General features: G+C 49.1%; 1 protein-coding gene across 2 annotated transcripts; it reads right to left on the bottom strand.

Annotated features, from left to right (window-relative positions):
* Positions 1–1,543: 1,543 nt before the first annotated feature.
* On the bottom strand, positions 1,544–15,843 carry C13H20orf96 (chromosome 13 C20orf96 homolog). 2 transcript variants are annotated; one of them, XM_073308912.1, is made up of 11 exons: positions 15,753–15,843; positions 14,735–14,808; positions 14,192–14,333; positions 12,943–13,073; positions 12,302–12,460; positions 11,558–11,657; positions 10,137–10,294; positions 9,908–10,009; positions 8,667–8,753; positions 8,200–8,318; positions 1,544–5,267 (listed from the first exon to the last, which is right to left on the bottom strand). In XM_073308912.1, exons 2-11 carry the CDS (start codon positions 14,792–14,794, stop codon positions 5,207–5,209), a joined length of 1,119 nt encoding a protein of 372 aa, XP_073165013.1. In that variant the 5' UTR covers positions 14,795–14,808; positions 15,753–15,843; the 3' UTR covers positions 1,544–5,206. The 2 variants fall into 2 exon arrangements, with proteins under 2 accessions (XP_073165013.1, XP_073165014.1); XM_073308913.1 differs by lacking the exon at positions 15,753–15,843 and adding an exon at positions 15,665–15,705.
* Between the last annotated feature and the right edge of the window lie 643 nt (positions 15,844–16,486).

Consider the following 16,486-nt stretch of genomic DNA (forward strand, 5'->3'; position numbering starts at 1 on the left):
TCTGCTCCAGGGCTGAATCCAACACTCATTCCCTCCCCCAGCACCCGCTGGTATGTGCCCCCCCCCAGCCTGAGCCCCCTGACCTCCATGCCCCTGGCTGCAGCTGGATCTCATCACCAGGGCATCCACCTCCACAGCCCCTGCCTCAGGGACCTGCCCCTTCATGCCTAACCCTCACTGTAAAATCACTTTGGTGCTGTCGCCAAGTGGACAATCTCAGGGCATCACTGTAGACACCCCACCCCATGACACGATCTAAGAGTCTACCTCCCGCACACACCATAGCCCTGGAGGCTCCCTCCTCTAGAACCTGTTGCCCCAGGCAATTAATACCATCCATAGGAGTGGGGTAACTTCTGCATCCCAGGAGGGGGAAAAGAGAGAGCCAGCTAACGAAGTGGCCAGAGAGGAGGAGGAAGATCCTTGGAAGGTTGCCTGAGCTGCTTCCCCAGCAAAGCGTGGGCCAGGCCCCTCCGTGCTCCTTGCACTCTGATCCCCAGGGCTGGTGGTCGTATCCATGATACTGCTGTGTAACATGGGGCTATAGATTTGACAGAATACTGCACAAACAGCTGCTTTAACACATCAGAAGCGCTCCTGGCACCTTGGCTGCTACCACTCTAAGCACTTTCGTTCTTTCATTTCCAGTCGTTAGTGCAGTGAGAATGTGAATTGACTGTCAACAGACACTGTGAATGGATTCCTGTCTGGTCCCCGCGATGGTGGGGCCTAAGCCAAGGGCTCTCTCACTTCAGCAGAGCTGGATCAGGCCCCCAGGGACAAATCTGTGTGTAAAGGCCCCACTTTGGGTGCACTAGGGGCTGGTGTTGGGTAGCCAACTCCTCCTGTGTCTCTGGTTCAGGCTGCAGCCCCGTTCCAAGCTGCTGGGCTTTCAGATTCCTGACTGGGGAGCTTTCTCCAGGCATGGGAAAAACTCAGCAGGATTCTTCTTTAGCCTAAGACTTCCTTGGAGGAGATTCTCCTCCCCATCCCCTATCAAACTGCACTTCCCACCTTCCCTGGGTGAGACAGCCCATGGGCCAAGAGACCTTGCTTCCCAGAGCAGGCCTGCTCTCCAGGGCTCCTCATTTTCTGTTAGTGGGCAGGGAAACCCCTTGCCCAGCATTTTGGCTCTGTGAGTTTTCTATTAATCACTTGACCACCCCTCCCTCAAACTCTTACAAGATATTAATCTTTGATTTATCTAGCTGGGGAGCTGGGGCCACGCTCCATCTAGTGGCAGACTGAATAACTACAGAAGCTACAGGCTATGTCACCAAGTAAGGAGTGGGACTCAGTGTAATAATACTTTGCACTTTTATAGCACTTTTCCTCCACCAATCACAGAGCACTGTAGAGGAACGGGTAAGTGTCACTGTCATAGCCTCACCCACACACCTACAGCAGTAAGCTTTTTAGAGGTGTGTGGGAAATATCATTATGGGAAGCGAGGCAGGCTCACCTCTACAGGGATAGGTTTCAGAGGAGCAGCCGGGTTAGTCTGTATCTGCAAAAAGAACAGGAGGACTTGTGGCTCCTTAGAGACTAACAATTTATTTGAGCATAAGCTTTTGTGGGCTACCGCGGATGCATAGAATGGAACATATAGTAAGAAGATATATATACAGAGAACATGAAAAGGTGGAAGTTACCACACCAACTTTAAGAGGCTAATTAATTAAGATGAGCTATTATCAGCAGGAGAAAAAAAACTTTTGTAGTGATAATCAAGATTGCCCATTTCAGACAGTTGACAAGAAGGTGTGAGGATACCTAACATGGGGAAATAGATTAAATTTGTGTAATGACCCAGCCACTCCCAGTCTCTATTCAAGCCCAAGTTAATAGTATCTAGTTTGCAAATTAATTCCAGTTCAGCAATTTCTCATTGGAGTCTGTTTTTGAAGCTTTTCTGTTGCAAAATTGCCACCTTTAAGTCTGTTACTGAGTGACCATAGAGACTGAAGTGTTCTCCTACTGGTTTTTGAATGTTATGATTCCTGATGTCAGATTTGTGTCCATTTATTCTTTTGCGTAGAGACTGTCCGGTTTGGCAAATGTACATGGCAGAGGGGCATTGCTGGCACATGATGGCATATATCACATTGGTAGATGTGCAGGTGAACGAGCCCCTGATGGCGTGGCTGATGTGATTTAGGTCCTACGATGGAGTCACTTGAATAGATATGTGGACAGAGTTGGCATCGGGCTTTGTTGCAAGGATAGGTTCCTGGGTTAGTGTTTTTGTTGTGTGGTTGCTGGTGAGTATTTGCTTCAGGTTGAGGGACTGTCTGTAAGCGAGGACTGGTCTGTCTCCCAAGATCTGTGAGAGTGAGGATCATCTTTCAGGATAAGTTGTAGATCTTTGATGATGCGCTGGAGAGGTTTTAGTTGGGGGCTGAAGGTGACGGCTAGTGGCGTTCTGTTACTTTCTTTGTTGGGCCTGTCCTGTAGTGGGTGACTTCTGGGTACTCTTCTGGCTCTGTCAATCTGTTTCTTCACTTCAGCAGGTGGGTAGTGTAGTTTTAAGAATGCTTGATAGAAATCTTGTAGGTGTTTCTGTCTGAGGGATTGGAGCAAATGCGGTTGTATCGCAGAGCTTGGCTGTAGACAATGGATCATGTGGTGTGTCCTGGATGGAAGCTGGAGGCATGTAGGTAAGTATAACGGTCAGTAGGTTTCCGGTATAGGGTGGTGTTTATGTGACCATCACTTATCAGCACAGTAGTGTCCAGGAAATGGACCGCTTGTGTGCATTGGTCCAGGCTGAGCTTGATGGTGGGATGGAAATTGTTGAAATCATTGTGGAATTCCTCAAGGGCTTCTTTTCCATGGGTCCAGGTGATGAAGATGTCAATATGTCATGTAGCACAAGTAGAGTAGGGGCGTTAGGGGATGAGAGCTAAGGAAGTGTTGTTCTAAGTCAACCATAAAAATGTTGGCATACTGTGGGGCCATGTGGGTACCCATAGCAGTGCCGCTGACTTGAAGGTATACATTGTCCCCAAATGTGAAATAGCTGTGGGTGAGAACAAAGTCACAAAGTTCAGCCACCAGGTTTGCCGTAACATTATTAGGGATACTGTTCCTGATGGCTTGTAGTCCATCTTTGTGTGGAATGTTGGTGTAGAGGGCTTCTACATCCATAGTGGCCAGGATGGTGTTTTCTGGAAGATCACCAATGGATTGTAGTTTCCTCAGGAAGTCAGTGGTGTCTCGAAGATAGGTGGGAATGCTGGTAGGGTAGGGCCTGAGGAGAGAGTCCACATAGCCAGACAATCCTGCTGTTAGGGTGCCAAAGTCTGAGCCGATGGGGCGTCCAGGATTTCCAGGTTTATGGATCTTGGGTAGCAGATAGAATACCCCTGCTCGGGGTTCTAGGCATGTGTCTACACAGATCTGTTCCTGTGCTTTTTCAGGGAGTTTCTTGAGCAGATGGTGTAGTTTCTTTTGGTAATCCTCAGAGGGATCAGAGGATAATAGCCTGTAGAATGTGGAGTTAGAGAGCTGCCTAGCAGCCTCTTGTTCATATTCTAATTTATTCATGATGATGACAGCACCTACTTTGTCAGCCTTTTTGATTATGATGTCAGAGTTGTTTCTGAGGCTGTGGATGGCATTGTGTTCAGCATGGCTGAGGTTATGGGGCAAGTGATGCTGCTTTTCCACAATTTCAGCCCATGCATGTCAACGGAAGCAATCTATGTAGAAGTCCAGCCTGTTGTTTCAACCTTCAAGAAGAGTCCACACAGAATCCCTCTTTTTGTAGGATTCTATTTCCCCATGTTAATTGTGCTTCTTGTCAATTGTCTGAAATGGGCCATCTTGATTATCCCTACAAAAGTTTTTTTTCTCCTGCTCATCTTAATTAATTAGCCTCTTAGAGTTGGTGTGGCAACTTCCACCTTTTCATGTTCTCTGTAAGTATATATATCTTCTTACTATATGTTCCATTCCATGCATCTGATGAAGTGGGCTGTATCCCATGAAAGCTTATGCTCAAATAAATTTGTTAGTCTCTAAGGTGGCACAAGTCCTCCTGTCTGTCTACAGGGATGGGGCTTGAGGAGCACCTAGCCAGCTAGTTTGACTCTGTGTCATCAAGGCTGTGAGGTTACCTTTACTAGTGGCTGTAAAGCACTTTGAGATCCCTGCTTGATACATACGACTGAAGTGAAAAGTGCTGTTATTTTTGACAAATAATAAAAGGTGTCTGGAGATTTATTCTGACAGGATGAAACTTCAGTGGTAAATTAAAGACCCACTTAATTTTTATTTCAAAATGTAGATTGAAAGTTGCAGGTTAAACATGCTACACGGTTAATCCATCAGCTGGTAGACTTCCCAGCCTGAATACTGTCAGAACCACACACCTGTAAGCAAGACGCAGCTGGGATGGAATGGACTCCTGCCAGAGGGCAAGCGGCGCCTGCTGCGAGGAACTGCAAGCATTGGTACAGAACACGGTAAGTGGAAGATTCTGATCCTGTATCATCATTCCGTCCCCCTGAATTGACATCTGCTATGGCTGATGGGGATGCAATTGTTCTGACAGGCAGCTGCTGGAGGGCACTTAGGGACAGCTCCTCATTGTTCCATTACTAAAGACCTTATCCTGGGTCTGGGCTTCAGCTCATCAGAAATCAAAATATTGATAAAAATCTCTTTTACAAAGTAGTTTCACTGGGAAGGATAAAAAGGCCAAATTCGTTTTGATAGAACTCCCCTGGGCTTCAGGAGAATTACACCAAGAAGTAGTCGGACCAAGTGGAACTGTTTGACACGTGGTGGCGCTGTAAGAATGAGAGACTGGGGAAGGGCTGTTGACAATAGTGACACCTCAGCAATGATCCACTGTCTTGGACCACATCTGGCTGCTTTAAGAGAATTTTGCACCATATTCCTTCTAGCAAGATGGCAGGTTTCTGGCTTTTACCCAGAAAAACCCCAGTTTGGATCTGGCATGATGATGACACGATTCCTGCAGATTGTTCTGTGATGGATCTAGTTTGTCCTGACAAAACAGAAGCAGTGCAGAGCAGAACTTCCTGAGAGCTGGGAGGGTTTGGAGAACTTGTCCATGAAGAGGGGGTGATTTGTTGTACAGCTCCCCACCCTGTTCCTGGCCCAGCTGTGTTCTGTTATGACATGGGCAAGGCCTGGCCCATCCACCCACCTTTCCACTTCAGCTCCAAAGCTTCTGGGACTAAATGAAAAACTTCTCCTCTACGGGGATATTGAGAACAATCTCTGTATCTGGCAGGCATCTGAGGAGAGAGCAATAAGGAGAAAGTCAATCCATAGCCAAGGAAACAAGAACTCTGCCTCAATTCAGATCAAGTGAGTCTGTGGGAGTGAGGTGGTGGGGAAGAGAAATCCTGGTACAATCAAGGCCAGAAACACACAACACTTCTCAGACACACTGTACAGCCAAAACAGTAACTCAAGGGCCTGGACATCCTTTGTCCACCACTCATAAACCCTTCACTATTAGAGGGAGGGAGGAGGGGTAGGACCAGAACCCCAGACTTGCTCAGAGAACTGCAGCCCTTTAAAGCCATATTGGGTTCTTGTGCCTGGCACAAGTTCAGCATGAGCCAGAGCCCAGACAGGCGACCCAGCCCACAGCAGCAGGGCCCAAGCAGTATTATACGTTAGCTCTGACTCACCCCAAAGAGCCCATTCTGGCATTAACCAGACTGGCCATCTCCTCTCTTCCTATGGGAAGATCACACATTGTAAATCAAAGCCTGAGCCCTGTTGTATGGCTGTTTCCTAGACAGCATTCACAGGATAACCGAGCCCTAATCAGATGTCGGCAGTGGGTTTATGAAAACAAAACAATGTATCTAGCTGCGACTCTCCTTCAACACTAACAGACAAACGCAGAGGAAAAAAGCTTCGCAGCAGCAGGGCCTTGTTAGTTATATCCACTCTCCAGCACACAGTGGACTTGTTCAGCTGTAATTCGGCAAAGCAGAGGCAGGGAACGGAATGGGAGAGGAAAGAAGTACCCTGGTTTTGCTGCTTTGGCCATGCAGCAATTAGAAACAAAAATGAGTATGGAAAGGGAGGGACCCCTCCAGCCTCCTGGCATCCCAGATCTCGCATTTTGTGACACTGTAGGTGGTGCTGGATTTTTAGTAACAGGCCTACGATCAGTTTCTGCTCTGCTGCTGCTAGTGGGGGGAGAGACTGCCCCTGCACCGCACGTTCCCCAACTCTCCCAGCTGTTTGTGGGCTGAACACAACTTTGTTCCTCCAGTGACTCAGGGAAACCAATGGGCTAATCTAAGAAAACAAGCACATTGTGAAGTCACGTGAAAAGCGTAAAGAAAGTCAGTGGGAAATGTCTGTGGAGGAAACCGTGGTGATGGCTCTGGCAAAGGGGCCCAGCCTGGCAGGGCTGTGTAATCACCAAATGCCTGACTTATGATGCTGCTTTCCCACTTGGCCTTTCTTCTATTTTTAAACCTTTTCCCAGTCACACACAGTCACCCCAGCTCTGCAATCTGTCAGGACTAATTAATGCTCCATTTTACCCTTCTTTTATCTGAAAAAATTAAGTTACACTAATATATCACAAGGCTGTTCAACTCTCCCCAATTTCCTGACATGTTGCAGGCTTTTCTTCCGCTTCCCGTCAGGCCTGCCGACTTCTGCAGGTAGACCAGGCCAAGGGATAGTCTTCTGGCTAAAACATAGAGCCAATTCCCTGACTCCAAGCCCCATCATTAGCTCTGTTACAGACTTATGGCCTAGGTTTATGGAAATCATGGAGGACCCTGCTTTTCATACCATTCATCTGAATATTCTGCATATGCAAAACAGGGGGGAACCTGCAGGACTAATCTGCCTATAAAATTACTTTGTGTGCAAAATTGGGGAAGCTAGAGGTGAAAAATCAGTGTGAATCACAGTTTGTCCACACACTCACTTTGCACACACACTTGTAATAAATGCACAGGCAAACAGCAAACAATTTCACATGTATTTTGCACACACACCTACAAGTTTAGACTGGCTGACATTCAAGAACTTAACCTCTTTGGGCCAAATGTGGCCCTGGCTTACACCCTAACTGTAGTCAATAACTGATCAAGACCAATGTCCAGTTGTAACCTCACTTGGCACTTGCTAATCAAGTTTCTGTTTTAAATTGCATTAAGTTTCCTTTAGATACTGTGGATCTTTGTGTATTTGGTGTGCAGTCAATCACAATCTGAGGTGTTAACACAATTGCTCTTTGCATCAACTGCACCCCAGTAGGTATTTGTGGGAGTAGTTTCAGGGCGGGTTAGTGCATCTCTCTCAGTTTTATGTTTTGAGCCCACAATCTTAGCTGAACCTTTTCGATTGTTCCTGGAAGTTAGAAGCCAGGGTTTCTGTGAATGAGCTGGCAGGGCATCCTGCACATTGATACACAGAAACTCAATGCTGAAAGCAATCAGCCACCAGTGAACTGGGGCTGGGGAGGGAGCAAAGAGGAGAAATGAGATTTGGTATTTTGCAGCTCTCATCTGCCTTTGAAACCTCTTTAACATAGTAGGAAAATGGCCGACTTATCTTTTTTCACCCAGTATTTTGTCGGGGAATTTACTGTGGCTGTTCGAAAAGTGACTTTAGATGACCAGTGCATGCTCTGACAAAGAGTCTTTTGGGACCAACATGGCTATGAATACACTACATACAATGAGTCTTTTTGGAAGGCCCGTTGGCCCCTCAGAGCCTTAGTTTTACCAACTGTAAAATGAGAACAGAGTACTTCCTTATTGTGCATCACAGGAAGCGTGTAAAGCTTTATTAATCCTCACAACCCCCTAGTGGGGAAACTGAGGCACAGAGAAGGGAAGCGACTTACTGAAGGTTGACAATAAATCAGTATCAGTGCCAGGGCTAGCCCTTCCTACTTCTGTGCTCAGGCCATTAGGCCATGCACTTCCCTTCCCCAATTGGACCCAATATTACAATCAGGTTTACATTTTATGGTGAGGTGCATCATTTACCTTTGACGACTGTGCAAATAGTTGGCTTGAGTTTCTTAATACAGGATGCAAAGGCATTCTGAGTGGAGATTAACTCCCAGTGCACTAAGCAGAGGGTGACCTATGAATATTCACAGTGAAACTGGTGCCAGAAGGGCCTGTGGTGTGTTATTCAGTAAACTCTACTGCTTAGGAGATAAACGCAGGGACCTACTTGGGCCGCCGCAGCAGGACGTCGGCGAAGATCACCTCTCGAGGGTCTCTCACGCTCCTGCGAAGTGTCATAATGCTCTTTTGTAGCTCTGTGATTTCTTCCAATAGCTCGTGAATGATCTGAAAGAATTAAATCTGTGACACTGCTCTTTAAAAACACTGAGATGAAGTGAGGCACAAAGGTACCAGAGAACTAGGAACAGCAGAGGAGCTAGAGAAGACTTGCCAGGGCATCTGGTCCATCCTCACAAAGCCAGGGCTGGAGCGTTCCCCACAATACACTCTGCAGTGTGCCAGGGGAATCCCTGCTGTGCTCCTCAACATCCTAGGTGTGCCCTAACAGTCCACAAGTTCCACTGGAAACAGACGGGCACAGCCACTGTACTGGAGGACCAGCAACAAAGGGGTTAATACTCACTAGGCCAACACCCCTGCTGCTCCATGCTACTTCCTCCCAAACCTGCTTACCTTCTTTTGCATTTGGACTTCATTCCTGAGTATCCGATTGTTGACAGCCATCTGCTTCAACCCCTCCTGATAGAGAAACCCCTTGTCCTGCACAGATAGAAAAAATAAACCAGCTGAAGTAAAAGACCAGACGGTAAATCCCAGTATGCATCTGGACCAGAAGAGAAGCACAAAATAGCTGGGGAGAGCTGCAACAATCACAAACATGATTGCTGTCCATGGCTCTCTTTGCGCTAACAGGCTCAGAAGAACAGCTTCAATGGGAGGAAAAAGGGATGCAGCCTCTCAGGGTTTTGGTTGTTCAAAAAAAACCGTACTTTAGACATGACTGGGTATAATTTATTTCTACAATGCAACCCACAATGACAGGTATGAAACCCTGCCACTTGCAGACCCTAGGGTATTTGCCTCCAGTAGTATTTGCCATGTCTAGAATAACAGGTGAACTCCTCCTTTAAGGAATGCATTCTGGGACAAATTCTGGGGGCCATCATCTCCTCAATACCCAATGAGATCACATTGTGCTGAATATAGGACTAGAAGTCAGTAATATTGGTGTTCTAATTCCAGCTGCCAACACAGACTACCTATATGGCCTTGAGCATGTCACATCACCCTTGCTTACAGATTCATCTGGGAAATGGGAATACTGATATTTTTCCATCTCACCAGGCTGTGGCGAGGGTTCCTTAATGTTTGCACAGAAGTCTTAAGTATTACCACATAAAAAGCAATTATACAATAGAAGTTTCCTATATCTTCTGAAGGGACAATAAGGTCTCATATTTTCAGTATTGCGTGTATTTGTGTGCTTAATGTGCTCGTGCAATTACTACAAATGTGTGTGCAATCTCAGTAACTGTGCACATAAGTGACTAGTTAAACATCTATCTAAATATCAGTTCAATTTAATTCATTCCCTCTAACTGTGGGTGCAAATACCCATGCATGATTCTGAAAATACTGTAACATGCAAGGCAACAATCGTACCACCAATGCGAAATCCAGCTCTGTACCTACAACTCCCTGCTATGAAGAAAAGCTCCAGGTATCAACTAAGCTGGAGACAGTAGCACACTGTTACACCCTTGCATGTCCTCTGTACTACAGTGTCACTGGTGGGCCAAATCTGGAAACCCGAGCCCTATATGGCAGCTTCCAGTAGCAGTCTAGTTGGCAGGGTACTCCATTATCTTTCTCACTGACCTTCAAGTATGCAAAGACAGATGCAATCCACTAACCTTTGCAACAGCCTGTAATATCTGCTCCTTCTCATCTTGAACCTTCTTTTCCAGTTGCTGCATTACTGTTTTTGCCAGATCTTCTATATCTTCCATTTCGTCCTGAGAATTACAGAGAGGGGTTGCAAGGAAACAACAGGATTATTAAGCAAATGAACATCTGATTGCTTTGGTCCCATCCCTTCTCTTTACACACAGCGATAACATAGGTTAGGAGAGGTCTCTTTACTTGCTGTTCTTCCTTCAGGTTTCGGATGTTGCGAAGCATAAAGGCTATCTGGACGGCTTTCACCGGGTACTCCTTGTCCATGTATGTTCGTAAAACACTGAGTTCTTCCTGGAGCATTTGCACATTGGTGTTCATGTGATCCACCTGATGTTTCAGTTCTGATTAAAAGGCCAAGATAGAAAGTTAAGCCACAGAGACCCCCAAACCCACCTCTCCTTTTCAGTGGAGCCAAGGAAACTTTTGTTCTTCTGAAACAGAGCCTTCTCTTTACAATGGTTAAATATTATGTTAGTCTAGTAGCCATGATTAGAAGCACAGGAACTGCCAGACTGAATCAGACCAGAGGCCCATCTAATCCACTATCCTGTCTCTGACAGTGGCCAGTACCAGATGTTTTCAAAGAAGGTGCAAAAATATGGAATAACTTGCCCACAGGGGAAGTCTCTTTCTAACCCCCATCAGTTAGTGGTTAGTTCGGCTGCTGTAGGGTTTATATCCCTTCCAAACATTTTTTACAGGAATTGATTGAGAGGGAATGTCCCTGTGACAGATATTGCAACTGCATGCAGTATCCCATGTTGTATTAAGTGTATGATTAGTTTGTGTATCACAGTGGGCCGGGAATTGTGTGTAACTCCAGCAGTAGGGAAAGATTACTTTTAGCTCCACCAGGAGCTAAGAATGGGGGAGGGAGGGGGGGGAGAATGATTAAGGTGAATCACTCAAGTTGTTAACACCTCCAGAGAGGTACCAACTGGGGAGGCTTATCCATACTTGGTCAAACTGGGTTTTCCAGATACCAACAGACAAAGAAAGGGCTTTTGGCATGAAAAGGCTGTTTAAACTGACTCAGGGAAAGACTTTGGCCTACAAGGGCACCTTAAGACTAATGGGTGACTCCTGGAATGTTTAAGGTGAGTTCAACTCTATTGATTGTTTTAATGATGTTTACTCTATAAATGCTTTTACTTTAAGAATAAATGTGCTTGCTTATGAGGAGCTGTGTAGTAACTTGTAACTGCTGGCAATATACTGTTCATAGCCCATGGAGAGAAAGCAACACCCAGGTGCTGGCCATCAGGCAGACTAGCTTGCTGGGGATATCACTGAGTAAGGCAGGGAGCTGTGCAGCTTTAAAACCCCAGTTAGAAGGAAGTGGGACAAAGGTCCCTACCCAGAGACAGGTAACAGCTGGAGTCCTGAGACTTGGCTGGGAACTCCTGAAGTGGACCACGGTGGGGGGATACAGATGCAGTTACCCTGAAACTGACAGTCCCCATATACCAAAACTAATTGATTATCTTTAGGAAACCTAATTATTTGACGTTCACAACAATAATCTAATGAAATGAGGAGTAGAGGACAATGGAGTTGCATGTACTATATTGCCTATTAGCTTAATGTGAACTATCCATTCTTACTCTTCAGGTTCTTTTCAACCATTTTTTCTGTTTCTTGGAGTTCTGCTCTAGCTACACCAACTTGGTTCTGACTGGAGTCCTGAAGGGTCGAGATGACTGTCTACAAAGAGAGAAATCTAGTCACTGATTGCTGTACACTACTGACAGACTATGAAATGTCTAGCTGCAGGCTTCCTAATGCACCTCTCACCGTGGTATTTATTGATCCCACTAATAGCATGATGAAGTGAACTGCATGGTGCCATGGCAGCACAGCTGCAAGCACAGAAGAGCTGCTCTTGGGAGTGACTTTGTGCTTCCCACCTCATGAGCCAGTCGAGGTCATGCACTTCATGGAAGAGACATGTTCAAGCTACTAGGAGAGGGTGACAGTTGTCACTTGCTACACTCTTGCTTCCTCATCAGAAAATCTTGCAGCAGCATTGCCTTTGGGATTGGCAAGGTGGCTGCTCCGCACACTCCAGGGCTGTATCTGCACTAGAAGGGATGCTTAAGAAGAGGCAGTGTGATGCAGGTAGCTGGAGCATCTTTGGCTGCTGTGGGGCAGAGCCCAGTGGTATATAAATTGTGTAAAGCAGAATGCTGCAGCGGCACTTCAGGGCACAAGACTGTTCCCCCTTACCACTAGTATGGGCTGTGTAATCACCACACAAGAGTTTGAATCTGCTCGGGTGGGATTAGAAGGAGCTGGGATTATGTTGGGATTCTGCTCATCTGACTTCACTGGCCACACCTAAGCCTCACCCCAAACATCTCGTACTGCTGCAGCAGGTCTCTGGCATGCTTGGCAGTACTGGCATCCATCTGCTGAATGTCCTGGGCCAGTCTCCCGTTGGTCTCCACCAGGGTGGCGCTGTGATGCTTCAGCTCATGTAGGGACTTTCTCTTCGACTTGGTCAGTTTCTGAAAGAATTTATGAGTGAAAGATTTACAAATGTGTTCCACCTACCACCCCAATGACATTCCTGTTCATTAATAAATAACGATATCGCCCTTGATTTACTTTGGCACCATAAACCCACCTAATCAATTCCATCTTTTAGCTAAATCACACCAATTTCCCCAACACATCCCTGCACCCACCTTCTTCATGGGCCAGCTGCTCTAACACTACATTCTTGCTCCAGCTTCTCCCAGCACCTGGGGCCTGATTCTCCATTGCTCAGCACCTTGTGGAGTCATCTGCATGAGCACAACAGGAGTGTCACATTGGTGCATGCCTCCAAATCAGAACAGCAGCCTTTGACATCCACTTTGCATGAGTGTAAATGAGATAATCAGGCCACTAGTTTTCCTTCCTCTCTTGGGACAACCCCGAATAACCATATGGTCTGTGCCAGCCTCCCTATAAATAAATCACAGCACTGGACATTTGCTTCATGTACCTTAATAATTTTGATGTTCTCCAAGCTTTTAGTTAGATCAGTCTCTTTTGCTGAGGTTTTCTGCTGAGCAAATCTGGGATTCAGAGAGGGTGCGGTCTTCGAAGGCAAGGATGAACTGGGACTGAATAGAACTGGTAAAACAGAAAATGCTCTGCACTTATTATACTGTCCAGTTTTAACACGACAGGAATTGAATACACTTGCCATGTGTAGCTGAGGGACATTTAGGAATGCCAGCTGTCACGGAGTCCCCGGGCGATGCTCTGGAACTGCTCCCTACGAAGCCAGGCAGGATTCTGGGGAAGTCTCCTTTCTGTGAGCAGCCTGTCTTCAGGACCACAGCTCACACAGCTTCCACCTTCCTGGGTCTGACCTTGGAGCATTCAGCATCCTCTGCCCCTCCATGCGCTTCCCACAGCGAGTCCACCCAGGCGGGCTCCTGGGGAAGCCAGAGGGTCCTGCACCCCAGCTCCTCAGTCAGATGTGACTCTCAGCCAGCCAGTAAAACAGGTTTATTAGACGACAGGAACATGGTCTAAAACAGAGCTTGTAGGTGCAGAGAACAGGACCCCTCAGCTGGGTCCATTTTGGGAGGCAGTGAGCCAGACAACCACATCTGCCCTTCACTCCATGTCCGCAGCCAGCCCCAAACTGAAACTCTCTCCTGCCCCTCCTCCTCTGGGCTTTGTCCCTTTCCAGGGCCAGGAAGTCACCTGATTCCTTTGTTCTCCAACCCTTTAGCTCTCACCATGCAGGGGGGAAGGGCCAGGCCATCAGTTGCCAGGAAACAGGGTGTCGGCCATTCTCTGTGTCCAGACCCCTGCACACACCTGCCCTCTAGGGCTCTGCAACGATCATACACCCTTATCCCACCACCTAGATACTTAAGAACTGCATAGGGGAAACTGAGGCACCCCACACTATTCAGAGAAAACATTAAGAACAGTCCCACTTCGTCACACCAGCCACAGGGAGTTTATAGTTCCTGCGGACCCCGGGGAAGTAACCAAGAAACTGTATAGGAGCACTGAATGTAAGCAGCTTACAGGTCTCCAGTCCTGGCATTTTTATTCTCAGCCTTTCCCAGCAGGAGTCACTGCAGAAAATGGTGAAGCTGTATTGGCTTTGGGGAAAGTCTCAGCTCCTCCGTGGCCAAGCCCTCCCAGCAGGAAGAACTGTTGGGACTTCAAGAGGGGGCACTGGTGGGGAGTGACATGCCATATGATACAGAAACAGAATCTCTGCCAACCTGACTGCTTGTCTTTCTGGTAGCCAGCGGAGCGCCCTTCGCTTTTCTTGTCCTCACTCGGTGATGTGATAGCTGGCAAAGCTGGTTTGTGTGACACAGGTTTATTCTGTTTTGCTTCTATCCTCTGCCACTTGCTGTAATCCTAAACTCAGCAGAAGGCACAGACAAGACGTTACTGCTTAAGGTGTCATGGGAGATTTATGGGAGGTCTTTACTACAATTTGAACTTCCCCATCCTATTCCTCAAGGGAGTCTGGGAACCTCTCCACTGTGCCAAAGGGCTGACACATTTGGGCAACACTCCTTTCAGACCTTCTATCAGTAACAGTTTGCTAGCATATCTGATGGGGCCAGTCGAACATGTGCTTACATTCAAATGGCAGCCATCCACCTCCCATCCCTGCCTTCACCCCAAGCAGCCTGGGGAGAGGCACTGTATAGGGTCTATCTATGTACTTCGAAAGCCCCCGTCACCAGGGTGTTCTGGCTCCAGCCCCCAGCCCCTCAGAGGAGTCCAGTTGAAGTGCCATTAGGGTAACTTACTGTTGCCCCGTATTTATTAGTTATGTTTTGGGCCAGGGTGTTCAGGACCTTTGCAGCCATCTCTGGGGGTGGCTCTGGAAGAAAAGTGGGAGACGCTAGCCACCTGGTGACTTTATAAGTACTGCAGACCCTGGGCAAGTAACTTCAAGAAACGGTATAGGAGCACTGAATGAAAGCAGCTCACGGGTCTCCAGTACCGGCATTTTTATTCTCAGCCTTTCCCAGCAGAAGGCACTGCAGAGAATGGCGAGGCTGTACTGGCTTTGGGGAAACTCTCAAGCCCTCCCAGCAGGAAGCACTGTTGGGACTGCAAAAGGGGACACCGGTGGGTGGGCAGTGACATGTCATATGGCCATGCAGACAAGTGAGCTAGACACCATCCTGGGGTCCCCCCAGCACCCCCCCCGGGAGCCAGAGCCCATCTTGGGGACCATCCTGGGGTCCCCCCAAAGCACCCCCAGGGGGAGCCAGAGACCATCCTGGGGTCCCCCCAGAACCCCCCGAGGGGGAGACAGAGACCATCCTGGGGTCCCCCAGAACCCCCCGGGGGGGAGCCAGAGACCATCCTGGGGTCCCCCCGAACCCCCCGAGGGGGAGACAGAGATCATCCTGGGGTCCCCCCAGCACCCCCCCGGGAGCCAGAGCCCATCTTGGGGACCATCCTGGGGTCCCCCCAAAGCACCCCCAGGGGGAGCCAGAGACCATCCTGGGGTCCCCCCAGAACCCCCCGAGGGGGAGCCAGAGACCATCCTGGGGTCCCCCCGAACCCCCCGAGGGGGAGACAGAGATCATCCTGGGGTCCCCCCAGCACCCCCCCGGGAGCCAGAGCCCATCTTGGGGACCATCCTGGGATCCCCCCAAAGCACCCCCAGGGGGAGCCAGAGACCATCCTGGGGTCCCCCCAGCACCCCCCCGGGAGCCAGAGCCCACCTCGGGGACCATCCTGGGGTCCCCCCCAAAGCACCCCCAGGGGGAGCCAGAGACCACCCCGCGTCTCCCAGCCCCGCCCCCTCCGTGCCTGTCCTCGCCCCGGGGCTTCTGCGCCTCGTCGCAGCCGGGGCGGCGCGGAGCGGCGGGTCTCCATGGGGACGGGACGGAGGCGGCGTACGGAAGCCGGCTGGGGGTGGGGCCTGGCTCTCTAGCCCCGCCCCCCGGCGCGGCGCCCGGCGGGCCGGCCTGGCCGGGCGCACGTGGGGCGGTGCCGGGAGGGCCACGGCTCTGCAGCGCCCCCTGGCGATCCCCAGCCGGCAGAGCCGCGCCCGTCTCGCCCGCCCGGTCGCTGCTGCAGCGCGTGCCCCGCGTGGGGCGGTTCGACTGAGCCCGCAGCAAGCCGTGCGGGGGGGCTCTGTCCCGGGGTGGCCCTGGCCCTGGCCCTGGCCCTGGCCCGGCGACGGGAACCTGGAGCTTGCAGAGTCAAGCGCCAGAGTTAGGCAAAGACCCAGAGAAGCAGCAGCAGCAGCAGCTGCAGGGAACCTTCTGCCCCAGCCCCCTGCGGCCCTGGGCAGGGTGCCGCATCTTCAGCGGCGAGGCCTCCTGCCCCCGGGGAGAAGGTTAAATGGAAACGGGCTTTAGGCAACCGCAGGCCAGGGGCGCTGTGTGATTTGCGGGCCTGGGACACGGGACGCGTCCAACGCCCGCGAAGCCATAGACGGTGTGTCTGGGTTACCATATTTATTGGATCCTGTGAATAACTTTAGTTACAAAGCCATTTATTTCTACGCAGTTGGATTCATGGGTTATTAAAAAAGAAAA

This window comes from Lepidochelys kempii, chromosome 13 (genome assembly GCF_965140265.1).
Source record: "Lepidochelys kempii isolate rLepKem1 chromosome 13, rLepKem1.hap2, whole genome shotgun sequence".
In the NCBI taxonomy this organism is placed as follows: domain Eukaryota; kingdom Metazoa; phylum Chordata; order Testudines; family Cheloniidae; genus Lepidochelys; species Lepidochelys kempii.